This window comes from Mobula birostris, chromosome 2, assembly GCF_030028105.1.
Source record: "Mobula birostris isolate sMobBir1 chromosome 2, sMobBir1.hap1, whole genome shotgun sequence".
Taxonomy (NCBI): Eukaryota; Metazoa; Chordata; class Chondrichthyes; order Myliobatiformes; family Myliobatidae; genus Mobula; species Mobula birostris.
Window position 1 is genome coordinate 25,558,625 of NC_092371.1, and position 24,775 is coordinate 25,583,399.

General features: G+C 42.2%; 1 protein-coding gene across 1 annotated transcript in view; it reads left to right on the forward strand.

Annotated features, from left to right (window-relative positions):
• Positions 1–921: 921 nt before the first annotated feature.
• Positions 922–24,775, forward strand: part of npepl1 (aminopeptidase like 1) — a 29,908-nt gene continuing 6,054 nt past the window's right edge. The window contains exons 1-7 of the mRNA XM_072238889.1: positions 922–1,107; positions 10,633–10,818; positions 17,412–17,582; positions 18,599–18,688; positions 19,745–19,826; positions 20,002–20,144; positions 22,023–22,100. Coding sequence (XP_072094990.1) covers positions 958–1,107; positions 10,633–10,818; positions 17,412–17,582; positions 18,599–18,688; positions 19,745–19,826; positions 20,002–20,144; positions 22,023–22,100 — 900 coding nt within the window. The 5' untranslated portion in view covers positions 922–957. The remainder of the gene's footprint in view (positions 1,108–10,632; positions 10,819–17,411; positions 17,583–18,598; positions 18,689–19,744; positions 19,827–20,001; positions 20,145–22,022; positions 22,101–24,775) is intronic.

Genomic DNA, 24,775 nt, shown 5'->3' on the forward strand with positions numbered 1-24,775 from the left:
GGGCAAGGGGTATAGTCAGAGGGAGAGATAGAGAAAGAATGTGTGTATATAAATAAATAATGGATGGGGTAGGAGGGGGAGGTGGGGCATTAGCGGAAGTTAGAGAAGTCAATGTTCATGCCATCAGGTTGGAGGCCACCCAGACAGAATATAAGGTGTTGTTCCTCCAACCTGTGTGTGGCTTCATCTTTACAGTGGAGGAGGCTGTGGCTAGACATATCAGAATGGGAATACGTGTGAGTTGTGATCGTACCATGTAATGATCAGATGAGCACTCTGCTCCACGCATTGCTTTTGTCGATAGAACCGCCGGCATATCTGCTCTGCGAGTCACAACGTAGTCAAGCAAATGGAGATGCTTTGACCTTGGGTGCATCCAGGTGAAGTAGTTTTTCCCGTAACACTGTATTACAGTAGTGAATGGTAATAATGCAGGGCATTTCTTCAGGTCAGGTTTCTCATGATATGCCAAATACAGAAGTGTCACTTTGCTTTCCCACAGTTGTAATGCGCTTCGAGCATTCTAAGAGAACGGTGGGTTAGCAAGAGGCGAATACGTTATCACTGTAATCAATTCTGAGGCACTGAGGCTCAAATGCTTATAGTAAGCAATTCATTTCTTAAATTAAGCCTGTAATTCCTCAATTGCCACCCCCCTATATCTTTATTGGACTTTAGAAACGCCCACTGACCTCTGGGGCTGATAATCGCCCACTTTAATACTACCGCCCCACATTTCCCGCAGCAGGAGGCACGGGGACAATGGCCCGTCGTGGGCACGGCTTGTAGTCAGTGGGCGGCTTAGTACGGGCCAATGGGCGAAGCCTCTGGGGCCGGACCAATCTGATGCGCCGATAGGGGGGCGTGTCTTTAGAGCCGCAGGCGTGTGGGTGGAGCCTAGACCGGGCCATGGGGGCGGAGTCTCGCGAGAGCTGAACTCAGCTGAGGCGGGCCAAGATGGCTGGCGTGGAACTGTGCTTCAGCGCCGGTAGTGGGGATTCGGAGCCTCCCAGCCGGCCGCTGCTTATCGTCGGACAGCTGCCCAACCTGCAGAAGCTGCGGTGGGATGAAATTAGCGGCAAGCTGTCGCCTCAGGTGACGGAGGAGGTGAGAGGTTGCGGGCAAGGGCGTATGGATAGCTGGACTTGGCCCCGAGGTCAGGGCATGAGGTGACACTGATCTTCCCCGGGCATCGGGTACCCGAGCTCTCTCCCCTTCCCCTAGGTATCGGGGACCCGAGATCCCCGTCCTCCGTCGGGGATTCCAACTCCAAAACTCCCCCCCGCAGCGGCAGGACCTTCGACCCCTGTCCTGCACGGGATGCAATTTTTTCTAGTTGCAAAGATTATTAATACGACTGCCAATGACAACCATTGCACGGGAGAGTATTTCATAACTGTTGCACAGTTTACGCGGCTCTGAAACAAGCCATTCAGCCCAATCCAGTCAGTTTATTCATTACCTAATGCCCTAGTCATCGCCAAACCTCGAGTTGCTCCCAGAAGACTTGTCTCCTGCCTTTCCGCATCTATAAACGTTGTTACTTCTCCCTTGTAGGCCAGTGCCGCTTACCCCAAAGTGCATTTCTGTTCTTTGCTTCAAACAGTCCCTGTCCCACAGTCATACCACACTTTGCTGGGTTTCTTCTGAATTTATCGTGTGTTCTGGTTATGCTTTTCCTGAGTGAAAGTATTCTCTCCTTCTCCTCCATTATCAAAACCCTTTTATAATGTTAAAGGGTAGGTCTTTCTGCTTGCATATCCTTACATTATTTGGCATAATCTCCATTGTTTCGATATTCCTGCTTGTAATGTGGCATTTGGAACTGCACATTTTGCACCAAGTATAGGTCAACAGGTTTAGATCTGAGTTCAATGCAAGTTTGCATAACTTCATCACTTTTTAATTCTCCTTTTTTGAAACAAGTACAAGTGCTTGGTTTCTTTATTTTATAAGCATTGTTGACTTGTGGTTCAAATGTTAATGATTATATGTTTGTCCCTTTACTCTACGGAGGCTCACGCCTTCCAGGTAATAAGCAATCTCCCTGTTCTTCCTTTCAAAATGTACTATTTTGTATTATTTATCCATTCTGCAAGTAATGGCCTTTGTCGATATTTCCAATCATCAGCATTGATTATCCTCCCAATGTTATTTTCAAATTAATTTCATATCATTTTTGTAAGTTGCAAATACTTGTGCAAAATTGATTCCTATTTTTCTTTCTTTCTTTATCAATCTTTTTATTGATTTTTTAAAAAGTACATATACAGACAAGAGGAGGATTATCTCAGATATCTATATCGATAACAATACATATAAAGGTAAAATAAACATTATCAAGATCATACATAGTATTAATCATTAATTATATACATAGTATAAATGCTCCTCTTATTTCATAAAGAGAAAAACGATAAAAAAACTTTTATAATTTTATATATAGGAAAAAACCCATTATTCTCTATAAACAAAAGCAAAAAAATAATAAAAAAAGGAAAAAAAAAGGGGATTGGGCAGTCCATATTGAGAATAGAGTAAGAAAAAAGAAAAACTTTCTGATCAAATCCAAAGTTTTGAGAGAGTAACTGGGAGAGCAATAAATCAAACCATATGAAAATATTGAATAAAAGGTTGCCAAGTTTCTTCAAATTTAATGGATGTATCAAATGGCCGACTTATTTTCTCTAAACTTAGACAGGACATAATGGAGGAAAGCCAATAAAAAACAGGTGGATTAGAGTCCTTCCACTTAAGCAAAATGGTTCTCCTAGCCAATAAAGTTGTAAATACTATCATCCGTTGAGCGGAAATAGGAACATATCCTGCTTCCGGTGGAATGATCCCAAAAATTGCTGTAGATAAATTCAGTTGTAGGTCCAAATTCAAAACTTTTGATAAAGTTTTAAAGACATCTTTCCAAAAATTATCTATCGTAATACAAGACCAAAACATATGAGTTAAAGTAGCCACCTCAATATTACATCTGTCGCAAATAGGATTAATATTAGGAAAACTATGGGTTAATTTATCTTTTGACACAAATGGATGAGGTATTTATCAAATGAAAAATTTTATCCCATTGATTATCTGAAAGTGACTCTCAAAATTGACTCTCAAAATTCCAATTCCCATGCACCTTTAATTTTATCGTTAGATACCTTTTGCAAATTCAATAACCATTTATACATTATAGCTATCAGTCTTTTTTGAAATGGTTTAACCTGAAAAAGAGTATCTATCATATTGGGTGGACAAGCAGAGGGAAAATTTGGAAGTAAACTACGTAAAATATTCCTAATTTGTAAATATCTAAAAAAGTGTGCATTAGATAAATCATATTTGTCCACTAACTGAGTGAAAGAACCTATTTTTCACTACAAATAGCTACAATTTACTTCCATATGTTGCTCTCTTCCTTGACGCCAGCCAGCAATCTGTTTTGGTACTTGTACCCTTACTCTGCATTCTATGGCATTTGTTAGTCTATCATAAGATACCTTATCAAAGATCTTTTGAAAATATAGATAATTACATTTGCTGAATTAAAGTTGTCTATCTTTTAAAAATCTTATCCCTGAAATAAAAATTCAATGTGGTTCCTCAAGCAAGACTTTCCATATCTTAATTCATACTGTTCTCATTATTACAGTTTTGGACTTTAGATTTTTTTAAATACTCTTTAATAGGGATCCCATTGTCTTTCTTTGCACAGACTGGTTTATAATTTACCTGATGTGAATGTAGCCATTATGTTGGCTATCATCCAATGTCATGTTTACCTTTTCTACCTCCCCAATAGGAAAATAATGATTGACTGTCTTTGGCATTCCCCGTTAAACCTGTTTTTTCCCCCATTTGTCCCTTAGTGGTCATTCCTCATCCTTTTTAATTCTCATGTTTGTAAAATATCTCACTCCTTTACCATATTTTAATAATTTAATTTCATCATTCCTCTTTGCTTTCCTTTTTTTTTACTTCTCTCCTGATCCCTTTGTCTCCCCTCTTGTAAGGAAAATATTGAAGGGGAATGAAGAAATGTCAAAGAAATTAAATGAAATGTCAAAGAAATTAAATTTTCCATCAGTCTTTAGTGTGTAAAATGCTACAATCAACCTGAATAATAACAGGAGGAATTAAATACCAACACTACCCAAAGAGTCGCATTAATGAGACCAGTGCCTGATTCGTCCCCCAAATGGTTTGCATTCTCGGATCCTAAAAGGAGTGTTGCTGAGTTACCAGATTAATTGTAATCTTCCAAAAATCCATGAAGTGTCAGAGGATTGAAATGAGCCAATGTGATGCCCCTATTCTGAAAGTAGCTAACTAAAGGAAGATTAGCATAACCTACAGGGTACATGATGCTGTGCTGACCAATATAAACTACACCATGATCAATCTAACTCTTATACAGACCATAACCTTCCATTTTTCTTACATTACTGTGCCTATTTAAGAGTCTTTAAAATGTCTCTTTTGTATGGTCCTGTATCACCACCCCTGGCAGTGTGTTCTAGGCACCCACCATTCTATGTGTGTTTTTTTTTAAAAAAAAGTCTTTCCTCCACTCACCTTAAATGGATGTTGTCTGGTCTTGGCCATTGCTGCCTGTGAATAAAGTGTGGACTCTTCACTCTATCTTTGCCTCTCATATACCTCCATCAAGTTGCCTCTCATGCTCCAAAAAGAGAAGCCCTAGCTCACTCAACCTTCCTTCATAATATATACTCTTTGATCCAGGCAGTATTTATTATTAAGGAAGCACTAACAACGCATTTAGTAAATCATAACCTAAGCAAGCAAAAATTTGCCCTGACAAACTTGTTAGTTTTCTGAGGCAATCTTGAATGAGGAGATAGAGCAGAACCAGTAAATGTATTTGGACTTCAAGATGATTGATGAGGTGTATCAGAAAGAGACCTTACAAATTCAGAGCCAATGGTGTTGGAGGCAATATATTGAAATGGGTTGAGCAGAGGCCTATATGTGGAAAGCAGCAAGCTGTAATGAATTTGTAGTAAGTCGGCTGGCAGAAACAACCAGTGGGGGTACCAGAGGAATCAGTACTGAGACCAGAACTGCTTGCAATTGATAATGAACTGAAGGAAGGTGGCCAAGTTTGTAGATGGTGCAAAAAAAAATGGGAAAGTGAGCTGTGAGGAGGGTACACGCAGCACCCAGAGTAATTTACTAGGGTAAACGAGTGACCAGAAATCTGGAAAATGGAGTGCAACTTATGAAAAAGTGACGTTGTTGTTTTGGAAAGAAGAATATTAAATGGAAGAAAGCTACAGCACTACGTTGGTTGGGCATCCTTAAACATGGAACACAAATCCAGAACACAAGCAGCTGCTAACTAATGGAGTGTTGTTCCTGGGGATTGGAGAACAGAAACACAGAAGGCTTACTGCACTGGTGTGATGACATTCAGAGTTACAGCAAACAATTTTGGACCCCTTGTTTAAGCAAAAATATTCCATTGGTGGTTGTTCAGTGAAGCTTTGATAGCAGGTTTTGAGTGATTATCCTACAAGAAAAGGTTTTAATGAATTGGAACATGACTCATGGTAGTTTAAAAAAAATATGAAAAATGATCTTGAAATGTAAAAGATTTTAAGGACAAATGCTGAGATGCAAAAGAATTTCTTTGGAGTTTAGTACCTTTGGAATTCCCTGATGAAGAGAGCTATAGGAGCAGCCTCCTTTTAGTATAATTTATATGTCTATGAAGCCTTCTGAGTGGCAAAGTTCTACGTTCCTATCGGCACAATATATTTTTTCTCTCTAATCTGATCATTTTAACTGTTTCCCAAACATGAACGGTGAGTTAATTTGTATTTGGTGTGGAATAAACATGGGCAAGAACGTCTCTGTGAGGGAGATACTTATGGAGCACTAGGAGGAGGCACAGGAGTCTGTACTATGGAAGATACTGTGATCATATTATTATTGAATAATGTCACGCAGGAATTAAACATTAACACAAGAGGAAAAAGACCATTAACAGGGCTTGTGCTTGTTAAGTTCCTGGATGATTTGCATTCTAGGATCCTAAAAGGAATGCTGCTGAAATGGTGGATTAGTTGTATCTTCCAGTAATGATTATGCAAGTGAAGTGGCAACCCTGCTTGCAAAGTTTCTCGTTCCTGTTCCTCATTCCCTACAGAATGCAAAGGGATAAAAAGCGATTCTCCTTGACATGGCTCCCTGCTCCTGGTTGCTTCATTATCATTTTAAGCCCACTCTTTTGATTAAATATTAGTAGTCATTGTTAATGTGTACACTATCATAAAGAGAGGGAGGCTGAAAGATTGCACTGAGCTTGATCTTCTTTTATCAACCAGTCATTATAATTTTATGATGTTCAAAATGGCAAAGTTCAATTGACTCAACCAGTGTTACACTTATTGTCAGCACTTTTGCAGGAGTTTCTTGATGATGAAAGACAAGGCTTGTCTAGCACTCATACTATGATGCAAATCTGGTCATTTGGCTGTCCTCGTCCATCCAGCATACAGCTAGAGGTTAAAGAGCAAGGCGCCAGAGGTAAGGGCACCAAAGAGGTAGTTGCAGGAGGCAGGTGAGCAGCTACAGTATTGTTGGAGTCAGTGGACTGGGCCATGTTCAAGGACTCATCAGAGGATCTAAATAAATACTCCACGGTTGTAACAGGCTTTCTAACGTATACAAGTATGTCCCCACAAAAACATTCAGTGTCCCCCAACTCAAAGCTCTGAGTGAACCAAAAGATCTGCACTCTGATGAGGGGGCAGATTGATGGTGTTCAGGTCTGGCAACCAAGGAAAATATGTACAAGAGGTCCAGATACGACCACTGAAAAGCCATCTCATATGTTAAGTGTCAACTCTTACTGAACTTGAATCACAGAAGGATGCTCGACAACTGTGGCCAGGTTAGAATGCTATCAGCTGCTACAAAGTAAACCAAATGACATGTGACAACAAGTTATCACTCCCCAGATGAGCTCACTGCCTTTTATGCTTGCTTTGATCGACAGAGCATGGAGACACCTTCACAAACTCCCACAGCCCCTGACAGCCCTGTGTTTTCAGTCCCTGATACCTACATCAGCGCATCCTTCAGCAAGTTGAACCCATGGAAAGCATTTGGTGCAGACAGTGTACCTGCTGAATACTGAAGACCTATGCTAACGAACTGGCTGGTGTGTTTACTGATATCTTTAACCTCTGGCTTCAGCAGTCTATGGTACCCACCTGCTTCAGTCATACTGGTGCCCATAAAGAACTTGGTAACCTGTCTCAGTGACTATCATCCAGTAGCATTAACATCCACTGAGAGGAACTGCTCTGAGGTTGGTGATAAAGCATATTAACTTCTACTGGAGTAATTCGGATCTACTCCAGTTTGCCTATCATCACAACAGGTCGACAGCTGATGCCGTATCACTGGTTCCTCACTCAGTCCTGGAACACCCAGACAGTGAAAGGACATGCATCTGGATGTTCTTTATTGACTACAGCTCTGCATCCAACACTGTTATGCCATTAAAACTAATCAATGAGCTCCAATTCCTAGACCTCAATGCCTCCTTGTGCAACTGGATCTTCAATTTTCTCACTTGCAGACCTCAGTCAGTTCGGATTGTCAACATACCACCACAAGGCTGGCTGCTTACTTGCTTTACCTGCTCTACTGGCTTTATACTTATGACCGAGGTTAAGTACAGCTCCAATACCATATTTAAGCTACACTCACAACACGCTGGAGGAACTCAGCAGGGCGGGCAGCATCCGTGGAAATGATGAGTCGACGTTTCGGGCCGGAACCCTTCGTTAGGACTGAAGAAAGAAGGGGGGGAGGGTTGGAAGAAGGCTGGTAGGTTCAGTTGAAAAAACAGTAATTTGAAACACAAATGGGTGGGGGAGGGGAAGCAGGGACGTCATTGGCAGGAAAACAATGGGTAGTAGAAGAAGGAGGCGGAACCATGACGGAGGTGATAGGCAGCTGGGGGAGGGGGCAGAGTGAGATAGGGATAGGGGAAGGGAGGGGGAGGGAATTACCGGAAGTTGGAGAATTCTATGTTCATACCAAGGGGCTGGAGATCTCCCACCCGGCACTTATCCCTGTAAGCGTAAGTGCTACAGCTGCCCCTACACCTCCTCTCTTGCCACCATTCAGGGCCCCAAACAGTCCTTCCAGGTGAGGCAACACTTCACTTGTGACTCTTTTGGGGTCATCTATTGCATCCGGTGCTCCCGGTGCGGCCTCCTCTACATCGGTGAAACCCGACGCAGATTGGGGGACCGCTTCGTCGAGCACCTCCACTCCGTCCGCCACAACAGATAGGATCTCCCGGTAGCCACCCACCTCAACTCTGTTTCCCATTCCCATTCAGATATGTCCATACATGGCCTCCTCTACTGCCATGATGAGGCTAAACTCAGGTTGGAGTAGCAACACTTCATATACCGTCTAGGTAGTCTCCAGCCCCTTGGTATGAACATAGAATTCTCCAACTTCTGGTAATTCCCTCCCCCTCCCTTCCTCTATCCCTATTTCACTCTGCCCCCTCCCCCAGCTGCCTATCACTTCCCTCATGGTTTCGCCTCCTCCTACTACTACCCATTGTTTTTCTGCCTATGACGTCCCTGCTCCCCCTCCCCCACCCCTTTGTCTTTCAAATTACTGGTTTTTCAACTGAATCTAACAGCCTTCTTCCAACCCTCCCCCACCTTCTGTCTTCAGTCCTGACGAAGGGTTCCGGCCCGAAACGTCGACTCACCGTTTCCACGGATGCTGCCCGACCTGCTGAGTTCCTCCAGCGTGTTGTGAGTGTTGCTTTGATCCCAGCATCTGCTGATTATTTTGTGTTTACCATATTTAAGCTGCTTGTTGGCTGAAATCAAAGGAAGTGACAAATCAGCATATAGGAAGGAGATTGAAAATCTGCCTAAGTGGTGCCACAACAACTTCTCACTCAATATCAGCAAGACTCAGGAGCAGATTATTGACTTCAGAAGGAGAAAACCAGAGGTCCATGACCAGTCCTTACTGGGGAATCAGAGTTGGATAGGGTCATTAACTTTAAATTCCTCAGTGTTATCATTTCATCAGATCTGTCCTCTATCAGACACGCAAATGCCATTATAAAGAGAGCACCCAGTGCCTCTACTTAAAAGTTTGCAAAGATTCAGCATGTAGTCTGAAAGTTTGACAAACGTCTGTAGATGCACTGCGAAGAGTACAGTGACTGGTTGCATCACAGCCTGGTATGGAAACACCAATGTCCTTGAATGGAAAATCCTACCAAAGGTCGAGGACACAGCCCAGTCATCACAGGTAAACCCTCCCCACCATTGAGCACATCTACAAAGAGTGCTGTCACAGAAAAGCAGTATCCATCTTCGAGGGCCCCCACTATCCAGGTCATGCTCTCTTTTCGCTGAAGCCATCAGGAAGGGCGTACAGGAGCCTTGGGTCCCACACTGCCATGTTTAGGAACAGTTATTACCCCACCTATCAGGCTCCTGAACCTGCTACCTTCACTCACCCTAACGCTTAGGTGCCAGCTGATTTTATAAGCGATTGATTCACTTTCAAGAACTCTACAACTCATGCTGTCAATATTATTTATGACTTATTTATTATTACATTTTTCTTTTTGTATTTGCACAATTTGTTATCTTTTGCATATTGGTTGTGTGTCCATCTTGTGTGATGGTTTTCATTGATTCTGTTTTTTGTATTTGCTGTGAATGTCTTTCGGAAAACCAATCTCCGTAGTGTATGGTGACGTATATGTAGTTTGAGAAATTTTCTTCAAATTTTGACATATCATTAACAATTGCTTTCCTTTGATGGGTCTACAATGCATTCAGTATGATTCAAGGTGAGGAAAAACCAGTGTCATATTTTGTGAGTCAGTTATGTAGACATCTACCAAACATGCTACATTTTACCAGACTTACCTTAGAAATCCATCTACTCTGCATTGAAAAAAATCAATACAAACTGCATCTAACATCTCCTAAGGAGTCTGTTCTGCAGGCAGACCATTTGGTCACATTAATATTATTTTGAGATTACATTTCCTTCAAGTGCAGACCATGTTTCTGGGTATGAGGCCCGTCAGCTACACTCACCTGGTTTAACCCACCTGTCCAAGATGTGTACTGGGGTGTGGCTGCTGACTCATGCAAACAGCTACTTGGAGCCACAGGTGAGATCTGAGTGAATGGTGGGGGCCAAAGGTGGGTGAGCTGCCCCAGAATGGACAGCACAAGCCCCTTCACCAGAGGTGCTAGCCCTCCCTGTGCACCCATTAATGGCAGTGTACACTGGACGAATTCCTCTGCTGATAACTATCAGGAGTTAATACACAGTTTTATGGCATTGGTGGTGTTCTAATTAATTCTTATTTCATTTAAGTACATAATTTGTTACTCAGTTAAACAGTAGTTTGTCTTTTTAACACCTTTTAAACTATTTCCTTGAAACTTCAGCTAATTGAGGCAGCCACCTAATTAGGCTAAGATGTACTGGCCCCGATGTATCCCAGAATCTACTGTATTGTACTGACCAGGAAACACTGGGCTTGTCCTCAGTAGTAAAAGATGTTCGTAAATGTAACTTGCTTTCTTTTTACAGGTCTGGAAGACAGCACTGAGCAACCTCAACCCCAACCCTACAGATAACTGCCCCCTGTACCTGACATATGCCACTGTCGCTGCCCTGCCCTCTCGAGTCAGTCGTCACAACAGCCCATCTGCAGCAACGTTCCTCACCCGCCTAGTTCGAAGCTGTCTGCCTGGGGGAGCCAACCGCTGTATTGTGGTGAGTACTAATCTCTGAATAAGGTCATTGAGTGTATTTAAGGCGGAGGTTGATCGATTCTTAATGTAACACGCTGTAAGGATTCACTGCTAATGTAATAGCTTCTCTGTAATGTTTCACTGCTAAGGCTAATGAAATGGCTTCTCTGTAAAGTTAACTGCTGAGGTCAATGGTTTCTCTGTAGCAGCAATGTTTGGGTTATGGCTGGAAATAACAGGACTGTGGTTATGCATGCTAGCCAATCAGGAGATTGTTGCTCTGTCTTGTGAATCTGGAAGGAGGTTTTTCGTGGTCTTTTGTCGAGGAGAGATGAAGAGGGAGGACGCGTGTGGAGAGAGCTGGTAGACCACCGGATGGAGTGGACTGGAATCTGAGGGTCCGAAGGTCGGTGACGCTCGGAGGAGATCGATAGTGGAAGAATGGCGAAGTTGTGAGCTCCAACGTGCACTTTTGACTTTTCCTTGAAATGGACCTTTTTTAATTTTCATTACTAACCCTATATTCAGATTAAGATTCATAAAGTTCAATCATTTAATTGCATATGATGTACTGTCTGATATTTTGCGTTGTGGGTTTGTAACTGGGCGGTACATTACACAGCATCCACACAAACGTGATTTCTCAGTTTGGTGGGGCCAGAGGCTGTTTTCGACGAACACGAGCTGGGCGAGCATGAGTGTTATGTTAATGCCAGGGCATGTAAGGTTACTAGGAGAAGGCAGGAGAATGGAGTTGAGAGGGAAGTGGATCAGCCATGATCAAATTGCAGAGCAGACTCGATGGGCTGAATGGCTTAATTTTGCTCCAATGTCTTATGGTCTAATAAAATGGCAGTGAATGAGGAATGACCAGAAGGAAAAGGTGAATTCTCAGACATTTCATATATTTAAATATCCTTTGTTTAGTATGGAACCAGCTTTAAAAGAGTCAGTCATTTCCAACTGTTTGTATCCATTTGTTAAGTTATCTTGTCATTTGAAGGCTACTGCTCGGTGATTAAATGAAGCTCAAAAAAAAAAAACTGTAGATGGTGGAAATCTGAAATAGAAACAAATTGCTGGAAATACTCAGCAGGTCAGGCAGCATCTGTAGAGAGAGGAATGGATTAAATGTTTCAAATTTGGGACCCTTTACTAAAACTGGAAAGAGTGGAAAACAAATTAGTTTCCAGCAGCCAAGAAGTTGAGGGTGTTGTGAGTAGAACACAGAATAAAGAAGGAGTAAGAGGAGGAAAAATCTAACTGAATTATTATCATAATCACAAAAATTTGGAATGGTGCTGCATGGAAACAACATTATATTTGTCTGCGTAATGTGCTCCTAATTGCATTTCTAATTGCCGCCTTTACCCATTTTGTCTTGCCCAAGTATAGTTTCATACAGAATTGAAATGGGCCCATGCCGTCCTTGTACCTATCGAAACTAATCCTATTTATCTGTATCATTTCTGCTTCATCCAGCTCCGTCGCATTTTGTGGTCCATTTCCACTCACCTTACTCTCCCTGCAGATTACTATTGCTTTTTCCTTGGCTAGTGGCTCCTTTCCTCTGTCCATCCCTGCACCTGGTGCACTCTACATGAAGCACTGCACCATCACTCTCATCGGTCTACTTTCTGCCTCTAGTTTGTCAGATCCATTCCGATCATCCTGCTCTCTCTGTATTCTTCCTTTCTGTCCGCTACCATTGTGCTCCTCTTGATTGCTGTGCTTTCTCAGGGTGTTCATATTTCATGTGATATGCTCCTTGCCCTGCGTTACCTGATTCTCGTTCAAATGCCCTACTCTCCCTTCTTCACCCTGAGGCCCCTGGTTTGCAGTTGCTTTGCTCTGTCCATCTCTGTTCCTGGTTCATACACAGTCTGCCCTGATATGTCTCTTCCATGTCTGCTTGAGTTTCATCTTGTCTGGTATGCCCTGAGATGGCCAGAGCTACCTCAAATCACCCAGCTCCCTTCAGCATTTTATTTCAAAATACATTTTATTTACAAAAACATCCAAAACATATCAATATAGAGCATTCAAGTTACCCTATCATTTATATACAAAATTTTTAAAGTTTGAAGTTTTGAAACAACTTGTTAATTTTTCCTTTTTTCAAAATTAATATAGTCTGGTTTGCTGGACACGTTTCACAGGCTTAACATAATGTGCTTCTAATGCCTCCCTCCCCATTAACCTATCTGGTCTTGCTCCATCGGAGATACTCCTTTGGTTCCACTCATCCCTCCCCCATTTTTTCTGTTGCTGGAAACTAATCTTCTTCGCTCAATTGTCCACTTCTGAGGAAGTGTTGTGGACATGAAATGTTAAGATTCACTCTCCCAGTGCTGCCTGGCATGAGTATTTCCAGCATTTTCTGCTTTTAGCTGAGTGAGTAACTCTTAGGCTTCATGTTACTGTTTCTTTTTTGTGAAAATTGTTTTGCACAGATGACAAGTGTAAAGTCTGGAGTTTGAGTGCATGTTGACAGGAGACATTTTAAAGCAATTTCAGTCAGTTTACATACGGTGTTTTGTCTTGCTGTCTCTCTCTCTCTCTCTCTCTCTCTCTCTCTCTCTCTCTCTCTCTCTCTCTGTCTCTGTCTCTGTCTCTGTCTCTCTCTCTGTCTCTCTCTCTGTCTCTCTCTCTGTCTCTGTCTCTGTCTCTGTCTCTGTCTGTCTGTGCTGGAATGTCCACACTTTCATCTCTTCTGCTCCATCTCCTGGACAATCCCAACATTGGTCCTAAACTGTCTTTTTGCATGTTCCTTCCCTCTTCATATTTTTTTCTTAAGTTTCCTATTTATTCCCATTATTCCTTTCTAGATCTTTTTCTTTTTAAGAAATGAATGAAAACAACAAGATAAAAGTTGAATTTGTGCTGAAGCATTTTTGATTGAATCCTTTATTGAGAATGTTACTGTTTAATCTTCAAAGGTCAAAGGTGTTTTTACCAATGTTTCTTCCTCATCTAGTACCACCTAAACAGAGCAAGTTGCCATTGCCTCCTTGGTGTCTATTGAATCCAACACAATTGCTAATTTATCTTTACAACGGTGGCTGCACTTAAGTGCAGTTGATAATAAAGTACCTTCGGGTGTTTCTTTTGGAGAGATGTGATGAAACTTGATGCAAATAGGGTAAAGGAAGTTTAAATGTAAAATGTACAATGCAGGTAAGTATATCTTTCTAAATGCTAGCCTTCTCAAAAATAAGAATTTATTTTCTAGTGTGACACCTCTTGTTACTGTGAACACTACAGCTTGGGTGCAATTCTGATTAAGTTTGGGGTGAATGCGTCTCTTCTGCACCAGTGATGTATTTCCACATTCTACAAATTCTGTGCATACACTTTCTTATAACTTGTGTAGTTTTCTAGGTAGATATATTGTGGTTCTTGCCCAAGAAAATGTTTGGAAGCTAAGTGCCTTTGCATTAGGTTAGTAAGAGTCAAATTTCAAAGCCCTCCTTCCTAACCCTACTGCCACATAGATACAAAGCCTGATTTACCACTCCTGTGCAGAAGTTAAGGAGCAGGGTTGGGGCGACCTTGTGCCAGGCAGTTGGTGGCAGGATGGTGTTATCTCACAGCTCCAGGGTCCCAGGTTTGATCCTGACCTCCATTTGATCAGTGACTGTGTGAGTTTTCTCTGGGTGCTGCAGTTTCCTCCTACATTCCAAAGACATGCCGATCTGCAGGTTAATTGCTGGTCTAAATTACATCTCATGTAGGTGGGTGGGGGTCAGAATAATCAGGGGAGTCAGAATAATCAAAGACCATGTTATTAGGAAACAGTGAATCGATTTCTCTGACAGTCTGCATGGACTTTATGGGCTGAATGGCTTGTTCTGTGAGAAATATAAGGTGCTGCATCAAAGGTTATTATGGTAAATCAAAGCTCACGTAGGAGGCAATATGCTTACAAAATCTGTCGGCTAATGGGAAAGAAAGTAGGTATAAATGGATTTCATTTAGGCTAGCAAGATATAATGAATTATGTGTCACAGGGATTGGTGCTGAGATATCACTTTTATGTATGGGTTAAATGGGTAGGTGAGCAGGCAAAGCTTTGGTAAATGGGGTATAATGTGGGAAGATGTGAATTTTTCCATTTTGGGGGAAAAATTGTATTTAAGTGATGAGAGACTGCAGAGCTGTGAGATGTAGAGGGGTCTGGGTCCCAGTGCATAATTCACAAGAGGTTAGCATGCAATTCAAAGACTAAGGGATTGTTTAATTTATTGCTAGAGGTATTGCATATCAAAATAGGGAGATTGTGTTCATTCTATCCGCTGTGCCAGCCAATATCTCCTGGTGGCCAGCCATTTTAATTCCACTTCACATCCTAGACTGAAATGTCTGCCCACACCCTTCTCCGTTGCTAGGACATGGTCAAATGAAAATCAGAGGAGCAAAGTGTTGTATTCCGTCTGAATAGTCTCCAGCCTGGCAGCATGAGTGTCGAATTCTTAAACTTCTGGTAACCACCCCCACTGTGTTGCTTTCCCCCAGTTTTCTTGTTTCTCTCTCCTCCTGATCCAAGTGGTCTCCAGTCACCTTATGACTCTCCCCTTCTTTATCCTCTCTATTTGCCCATCACCCACTGGTCCCCTCCCCAACTCCCTCCCTATTCCATGTCCCACTTCCTCTCATCAGATTTCATCAACTTCAGCCCTTTGTCACTTCCACCAGTCACCTTCCAGTTTCTGACATCATTCCCGTCCCACCTATCCCCTGCCAGCTCTTGCTCTGCCAACCTCTCCCCACCCTTTTATACTGGCTGTCTCCCCTCTTTCCAGGTCAGATGAAGGGTCTCGACCTGAAACATTGACTGTCAATATCCCTCATTGGTCCTGACCCACTGAGTCCCTCCAGTCCCTGACCTCCTCCATCCTGATCAAAAAGCACCTTTATTTCTTGTGGAGCATCAAGAAAGCTCACCTCTGTCCCAGGAGACTGATGGACTTTTACTGCTGTACCATGGAGAGCATACTCACCAACTGTATCTCAGTGTGGTATGGCAATTGTCCCATATCGGACCGACCGCAAAGCACTCCAGCGTGTGGTGAAAACTGCCCAGCGGATTATTGGCACCCACTTGCCCACCATTGAGAACATCTACCATAAACGCTGCCTGGGCAGGGCAAAAAGCACTATCAAGGATGCATCTCACCCTAACCATGGACTTTTTACTCTCCTCCCATCTGGTAGGCACTACAGGAGCCTCCGCTCCCGCACCAGCAGGCTCAGGAAGAGCTTCTTCCCTGAAGCTGTGACCGTGCTGAACCTCTCATCACAGTGCTAAGCAGTATTGCACCCATATTGTACTGTCTCAGTACTTTTATATTTGTCACTTTTTACTGGCAGTTATCTTGTAAATAACACTATTCTTTGCATTTCTGGTCAGATGCTAACTGCGTTTCATTGGCTTTGTATCTGTACTCAGCACAATGACAGTAAAGTTGAATCTAATCTTAAACTTAAACTGTCACTTTGTTTGGTCTTGCCTCAGTTATACCCTTAGTTCTACTCATTCCTCCCCCACCTTCGCTGTAACTGAATTTTAATTTGTTTCCTCGTTTTCTCAGTTCTGATGAAGGGTCCTGTGTCTGAAGCGTTGGGTTTTTCTTTCCTAAGCCTGACCTGAGTGTTTCAGGCATTTTTATTTATATTTCAGACTTTCAGCATCTGCAGTTTTTTAAACATTTCATTATCAAATTCTTTCATTAACAGAAATGCTGAACAATTATTGGTAAACGCCAGAATCTGTTTCTCCTCTGCTCACAGAAGTTATCTCATCCAGTTTGAAAGAATTGGTACTTGATGTGGATTTTATTTTTATCTCCTGGCATGATGCAAGGAGTTTCCTTGCTGTGTGTTCAATCAAGGCTACCATCCTTCTGAAGTACAGTGTCATGGTTCGGGTGAGATGAAATTGAGGCCTCATCTGACCTCTTGGCTAATTTAAAGAGACTCATCCATTGTTATCAAACACCTTGCCATTTGGTGGATGTTCTCGTGGTGTGCGAGTGGTCAATGATGTTTTCGATTTTAATAGTGGCTGCATTTCAAAAAAATATTATTGTCTTTAAAGTAGTTTTGGAGGTCTTGAAGGTATTCATTTTAACACAAAAAACAATCATCATGTAAGGTCCTACTATTGTTTATGAGCTAAAAAGGAGCTTTCCTGTGGAACGTGCCAGATCCTACTGATAGTTGCAGAGTTTGGCTGAGGTTTCTAGGGTTGGCTTTGAAGTGGTGTCATTTAACAATTGCCTGTCCTTTCTTGCTCTTTAACACCGATTACAGTGGTGGTAGAGAGTGGAGGATTAACTGGTGTGTCCACCTCATGATTATCGGATGAATAATCCCGACAAATAGGATTAAACTGTGGGGTTTCCCACAGTCCATTCCAGGGAAAGCAAGGTCAAAGGATATTGACAAGTAGTATTCACTGCTGCGGTTTAAGTCTATGGCTGGGAAAGGAATGGTTTGGTGGAGGTTGGTGAAGATGTGTGTGTGTGTATAATTATTTAGAGGGGTTAGAATAAGCCATACCTGAGAATGATAGAAAATTACTTTTTATTAACCTGGCCTGTTGCATCCTTTCAGATGGTTTGTGAGTGGTCTGATGTCTTTGCTTCTGGCTGTGCAATTGCAAGGGCCTTTCCACTCTTTTCCCGCCGATCCAGTGCCTCTCGACGCACGGACAAACGTGTAGTTACGGTGGAGTTCCTGCTTGTTGGACAAAACAATGGCCCGATCGATGCAATGGCACTCGAGGTAACTAATCAGAAAACATTCCTGTTGAACTCTACCCTGAATAGGACAGATTACAGTGCAAGTTATGGACAGAGATGTACAATGTAAGTTATGGATTTTTCTTCCTGGAAAGTAGTTCTAAATATTTTCATTGTCCAATTTTCTTTCATTCCTTCTGTTTTCAGCTACCTAACCCACTGTTAAATTTTAGCACTGGTTGCTTGAGTCACCAAGTGACTGACAAGTCACACTTGTATATACGGGCCATACCCAGATTCAGGATGCCCGACTGTGGACACACCTACATACGTACAAACAAGCTCGCATAAAGTTTTCAAATAAATAATTTGTGACTGCAAACGACAGAGCTAGTTTTCTCTACATCTGTTACTTTTTGTAATTGTTCCTATCAGTATTACGTGATTTTGATGCTACCCATTCTAAAACTGTGCAGTTATGGTTACCACAGAGTGTTGTTTTTTGTGCACAGTATTTTCCTACTATTGGATGAAAGCTATTTATGGATAGCTGGATCAATGGAGCCTGATTGTTGTTCAGGGACAGTCTATCTTGAATCCATACTTCATATTTTCCTCCACTCCAAAATTTTACATTGACAGGTTCAAACAAGATGGTTTAACTTGCTTTTAACCTTCTAGAGTTACTTGGCTTTGATAATGTTACCATGGATAATGTACTTTCCTGCTCTGGGAGAATAAGGACCAACAAATTATGAATGATGATTTTTAGTGATTTAGAAATTATCATATCAGAATCAGTAATTTTGCCTCTCCAGTCCTAATTGTTGTGAGCAGTAGTTGTAATCCTACGGCAAACTCCTGGTGTTTCTTTGATGACCATTTCCCTGGCGCACTTGCAGCCAGAGGCAGTACGGATTTCATTTGCTCTCAATGGTGTTGATGTAATTCTGGGTGTTTCTAGGGAAGAATGCAAGTGGTAGGTGCAGAGCGGTGGGATGAGCAGACGGCTTTGATCAGTGAGATTGAAGATTTACACATATTCTCCTTTATTTACAGTGTCTGGAGAATGCAGCAGATGGAATCCGACTGGCAGCCCGAATTGTGGATACACCTTGTAATGAAATGAACACTGATACTTTTCTCGAGGTGAGTGCCCAATGGTCGATTCCAGTGACCTGGATGTGAGAAACACTCACACCCAAGTTGCAACTGAAGAATCGGAGCTGGAACCTGTATAGACCTTGGACCATGTAATGTGAAAGGTTGTTGAAGCAAGGCAGGTCAGAGGCATAAAAATACCAACCTGTCATCTGCTTAAAGGTGTGAATGATCCCCTCTCATTCCTAGACTGCCTAAGTGGGTGGAGAACATTCATGGCAACTGAAAATTAAGTACTGTTGTGTTATACAGCCTTTCACCTTTGCCTACTGTGCCCACCCACTGTGCCATCTCTATCCCAACTGTGCCCACCCACTGTGCCACCTCTATCCCCACCCCCACCTCTGGCACTCATTTGGCATCTGTCCCACATCCCTCTCACACACTCCACCCTCATAATTCCCAGCACCCTTTGCTCCTACCAGATCTACAAATTTCCCCTCCGCTCCACGTTGACAAGTACAGTTCTGTGCCTAAGACTTTTGCACGGTACTGTATCTTACTTTATGTGGAGGTACAGTGCGGGACAGGACAGGCCCTCCTGGCCTTCCGAGCCATGCCACCTAGCAAACCACCGATTTAACCCCTTAGCCGAATCTCTGGATAACTTACAATGACCAATTAACCTACTAGCCAGTACAGCTTTGGACTGCTGGAGGCAATTCACATGCACACAAGAAGAAACGTACAAACTTGCTTACAGAAGACACTGGGATTGAATTCCGAACTCTGACGTGCTGAGCTGTAATAGCGTTGCGCTAGCGGCTACGGTCCTGTAGACCCCACTTTGAAACTTTCGAAACTCCTTCACTTCTAAAGAGATCTGCTGATCGATTTAGAATATGGTAGTCAGGCACACTTTCCTGGTCTTTAGTTCACATTGCTGGGTCTCTAATTCTCTTTCTGAAATCTAACCCCTCACACAGCTGGGTTTGAGTATTAGACCTCTAAATCTCCTGACTGTTCCATGTCAAGCGATATTTATGAGGCTATCAACAGAACTTTCTACTGAGATTTTGTTCACTCAAGTATTTTATCTTGCAGGAAATTAAAATGGTTGGGAATGCGCTAGGAATTGTTCCCACCATTATTCGTGACGAGGAGTTGAAAAAACAAGGATTTGGAGGTAGGTGTGTACTACTTTATCTTGTGTCCAGGATGAGATACTTTATGCACGGCTGATTCTAGCAACGAACACAACACCTCTGACACATTAAGTAGTGTTTTCAATGTGCATTGCAAAACTTCCTAATACGTTGACATGTCGTTACCTGAACCCACTTTTGTTTCATCATTTCTAGGCATATATGGTGTTGGGAAGGCAGCAATGAATCCTCCGGCACTTGCAGTTCTCAGTTATTTACCAGAGGGCGCCACACAAACGATTGCCTGGGTGGGCAAAGGCATTGTGTATGACACAGGAGGCCTGAGCATTAAAGGAAAGGTAGGAATATCATTGTGACAGGTAATAGGGGCCAAGTTCTATACATCAAGACATGACGATTTCTATTTGTCATTGGTGTATCATTCCTAATCCCATTAATATTATTCCTGGGAGAAATGGTAATCTCAAGCCCAAGTTATTGGTTCACTTCACATGAAGGGCCTGCTTACTTCATGTTGACTGCACTCTGCTGAAGTCTGACTCGAAATCCTGCTGAGTGAGAATATTTGATCTTGAATAGCCGTGATTGTTCATTGTCAAGCTGTGCACTTACCAGTCCACAAACAGAACTTGTTTCATTCACTGTGGTACTTCATTTTGCAAGAGATTAAAATGGTAGGGAATGCAGGCAGCAGTGCCACATATTGATCGAGCATGTACACTGCTGATTTTGTTTCTTACCCAGGTGTCCAAAGCTCAGCTGGACCAATGTGTAACAGCAGTAAAAGTATGCCTGATCCAACCTGCACTATTCCTTTAAAGATTTCTTCTGAAGAGCAGCCCCACATCAGGCATTATGGGCAGTGGTTCAATTCAGGTTTCCCGGTGAAGGACTAATCATACTTCTGATATTTCCTGTGCTGTGTGCACCCTTGATTCTTCTTTGCTGCAATTTATTCAGTATAGGAAAATCCCAACTTGCAACTGTACAATGTATTCCTTTTAAGTACAGGTGCACATCCCTTTATCCGAAATTCTGAAATCCAAAAAGCTCTGAAAACCGAAGTTTTTTTCGCCAACAGTTGACATCACTCAGGTGTGACGTGGCAGCACTATCAGAGGCCGCCAGACGTCAGTTGTGGCTCAGCGCTCGTACTGGTTACACGTGCACTTGCTGTCGGCTGATATTTTGTGTTCACTGTTGACTTTGTGTTTAATTTCACTGTGAAGATGTCAAAAAGAGCTGCAGATACCCCTGTGGGTAACAATGAGAAAAAGAGAAGGAATCTTCTCTATCAATAACGCAGAAAGTGGAGTTATTGCAGAAGCTTGATCGTGGTGTGTCTGTGCGGCGTCTTACTGAAGAAAATAGTGTCGGAACTACCACTATATATGATTTAAATAAACAGAAAGACAAGTTACTGAAATTTTATAGTGACAGTGACGTTCTACATTTATTCCAATAAGTCATTTACCATGTGTTTGATTCGGTTTGTTTGAAGCTGTATATTTTTATGTTTTATTGAATGTTTTTGTTGGAAATAAAATTTCTTCTTGTCATTATTCCCTAAACAATACAGTATAACAATTATTTACATAGCATTTACATTTAATTAGGTATTATAAGTAATCTAGAGATGATTTAAAGTATATGGGAGGATGTGGGTAGGTTTGGTGCACCGCTGGGTCCTAAAGTCCACCACACTGAGACAGGTTAAATAAGGTACTTGAGCATACGTTTTTTTGGTATCGGTGGCGTGGTGGGGGGGGGTTGTCTGAAATCCGAAAAATTCTGAATTCCGAAATGCAACTGGCCCCAAGGATCTCGGATAAGGGATTGTGGACCTGTACAAATTATATGCAGACCTCAAACAGATATAGGGCTTTGCTGTCCATCATGCAGTTTCCTGGGTGAGGTGATCCTCTCTCCCATTGCCTGCTGCAGCCAGAAAGGAGGCCCTCCATGGGGAGTGCTGCAACTGATAGTTGTTTGTCCTTGCTAAAATGTTACTACGTTATGGCAACTTGACATTCATAGTTATAATTGTGGCCACAACAACAGGGTACAAGGTGGATAGGAAAGGTTTGGAGGGAGTTGGGCCAAACATCAATAACTTGAAGTGATTTAGATGGGCATCTTGATTGGCAAGAACCAGTTGGGCTGAGGGGCTTGTTTCTGACTCTGTGACTCTGTTATTATTTTGCACTTTTTACCAGACCACCATGCCAGGAATGAAGAGAGACTGTGGAGGAGCAGCTGCTATTCTTGGAGCTTTCAAGGCAGCAGTGAAACAGGTGAGTGCTTCAGAGGTTATAGCTAAAATTCTTAGGCGATAACAGTAATATTGCTGAAGCCAAACCGGTCTTCGTTGTCCCTCATTACAGCCTATTGACTAGCGTGGTATCTACATTCTGTTTGCTACCACAACAGCAACGTCAGTGTGAAGTCTAAAGCAAGATCCATCCTAACAGCAGAGAACTTGGAGGACTAAGTTGTGCTAGACTTTGGTGTTCGTTTGAAACCCCATATCCGATTTAGCCTTGTGTAAATAATTTTAGTCCACTAATCCCATCAGCTTGTTCCGCATAATTGCTGAATTAATAAAATCAGGCTAGTTTGGAAGGAAAATCCAGGAAATTCCATCCCAACTAAAGTAATGGGATGAGTTCAGGAGGTTGCACTGGTCCTGATGAATGCCACAGGGTGTGTTTGTCAGCAGTCACACCGTGCTAGCCTTCTGTAGTGTGAAGTTGATCTCTATTTCCCTTCAGTCATCCTTAAAGAGTTGCCAACATAGCAACAGTTGTCTTACAGAGGTTCCAGATCCCAGACTTGGCAGTCATTGACCTGAATTGTTAATCTGATTTCTCTGTTCAGATGCCACCTGACCTGCTTTAACTCTCCAGCAGTTTCTGCTTTTTTCCAAAACACAAACAGAAGTTTTTCTTTGAATCCCACAGAATGTTTTGCAGACACTATCCCTGATTTTTCTTGGCATTCTGAAATTAAAAATGATTTCTGGAGATACACTTGAATTGATTGACTTTGTTAAATACTTGCATTTGGTGTGTGGATCAACTGGTCAGAGAGGATATGACATTGATTCTGCTTTTTACAGAAGTCATGAAGAATAATTCGAGTTCAAATTTATTGTCATCTGACTGTACACATATACAACCAAGGGAAACCACGAATGGTTAACAAATTATAATTCAAAATGCATGTAGTGTAAACAGCTTGCTGAGCTAGTGACGAGTTCTTGGTGGTGGCAGAGTATTGTTACCCAATATGGCAGTCCTAGTCCTGATGCTCCTATACCTCCTTCCCGATGGTAGTGTCATAGAATCATAGGAAGTACAGCATAGAAACAGACCCTTTGGCCCATCTAGTCTGTACTGAACCATTTAAGCTGCCTACTCCCATGGACCTGTGCCCGGACCATAGCCCTCCATTCCTCTGCTGTCCCTGCACCTATCCAAACTTCTGTTAAACATTGAAATCAAGCTCGCATGCACCACTTGTGTTGGCAGCACTTTCCACCTTTCACACTTAACCCATGATCTTTAGTTGTAGTTGTAGTCCCAGCCAAATAATGGAAGAAGCCTGCTTGCATTTGCCCTATCTATACCCCTCATAATTTTGTATACCTCTATCAAATCTCCCTTAATCTTCTACACTCCAAACAATAAAGTCCTAACCAATTCAACCTTTCCTTATAACTCAGGTCAGGACCCAGAAACATCCTTGTAATTTTTTTCTGTACTCTTGCAACCTTATTTACATCTTTCCTGTAGGTAAGTGACCAAAACTGCACACAATATTCTAAAGTAGGCCTCACCAATGTCTTAAACAACTTCAACATAACATCCCTCCTCCTGTATTCTGTACATTGATTTATGAAGGCCATTGTGCCAGAAGTTTTCTTCACAACTCTATCTACCTGTACTGCTACTTCCAATGAATTATGATCCTGTATTCCCAGATCCCTTTGTTCTACCGCACTCCTCAGTGTCCCACTGTTCACTGTGTAAGACCTACCCTGGTTGGTCCTACTGAAGTGCAACACCTTCCACTTGTCTGCAATAAATTCCATCTGCTATCTTTCAGCTAATATTTGCAACTGGTCCAGATCTCACTGCAAGCTCTGATAGTCTTCCTCACTGTCCACTACACCCCCAATCTTCATTCGCAAATTTGCTGATCCAGTTAGCGACATTATCATCCAGATCGTTGATATGGATGACAAGCAACATTGGACCTAGCACCAATCTCTGTGGTACTCCACTAGTCACAGGCCTCCAGTCAGAGAGACAAACATCCACTACCACTCTCTGGCTTCTCTCACAAAGCCAAAGTCTAATCCAGTTTACTACCTCAGCTTGAATGCCAAGAGACTGAACATTCTTGACCAACCTCCCATGCAGAGCCTTGTCAAACGCCTTTCTAAAATTCATATAGACAACATCCACTGCCTTGCTTTCATCAACTTTCTTAGAAACTTCCTCAAAAAGCTCTATAAGATTGGTTAGACATGACCTAGTACACGTAAGACCATGCTGACTATCTTTAATTAGTCCATGTCTATCCAAATACTCATATATCTGGTACTTTAGAATACCTTCCAATAACTTTCCCACTACTGATGTCAGACTCACCAGCCTACAATTTTTTGGTTTATTTTTAGAGCCATTGTTAAATAGTCGAACAACATTAGTTATCCTCCAATGCCCCGGTACCTCAACTGTCGCTAAGGATGATTTAAGTACCTTTGCTAGGGCCCCTTCAGTTTCTGCGCTTGCTTCCCACAGAGTCTGAGGGGATACCTTGTCAGTTCTTGGGGATTTATCCATCCTAATTTGCTTCAAGGTAGCAAACAACACCTCCTCTGTAATCTGTATGGGGTCCATGACCTGACTGCTGCTTTGCCTTCCTTCTATGGATTCTGTGTCCATCTCTCGAGTAGATACAG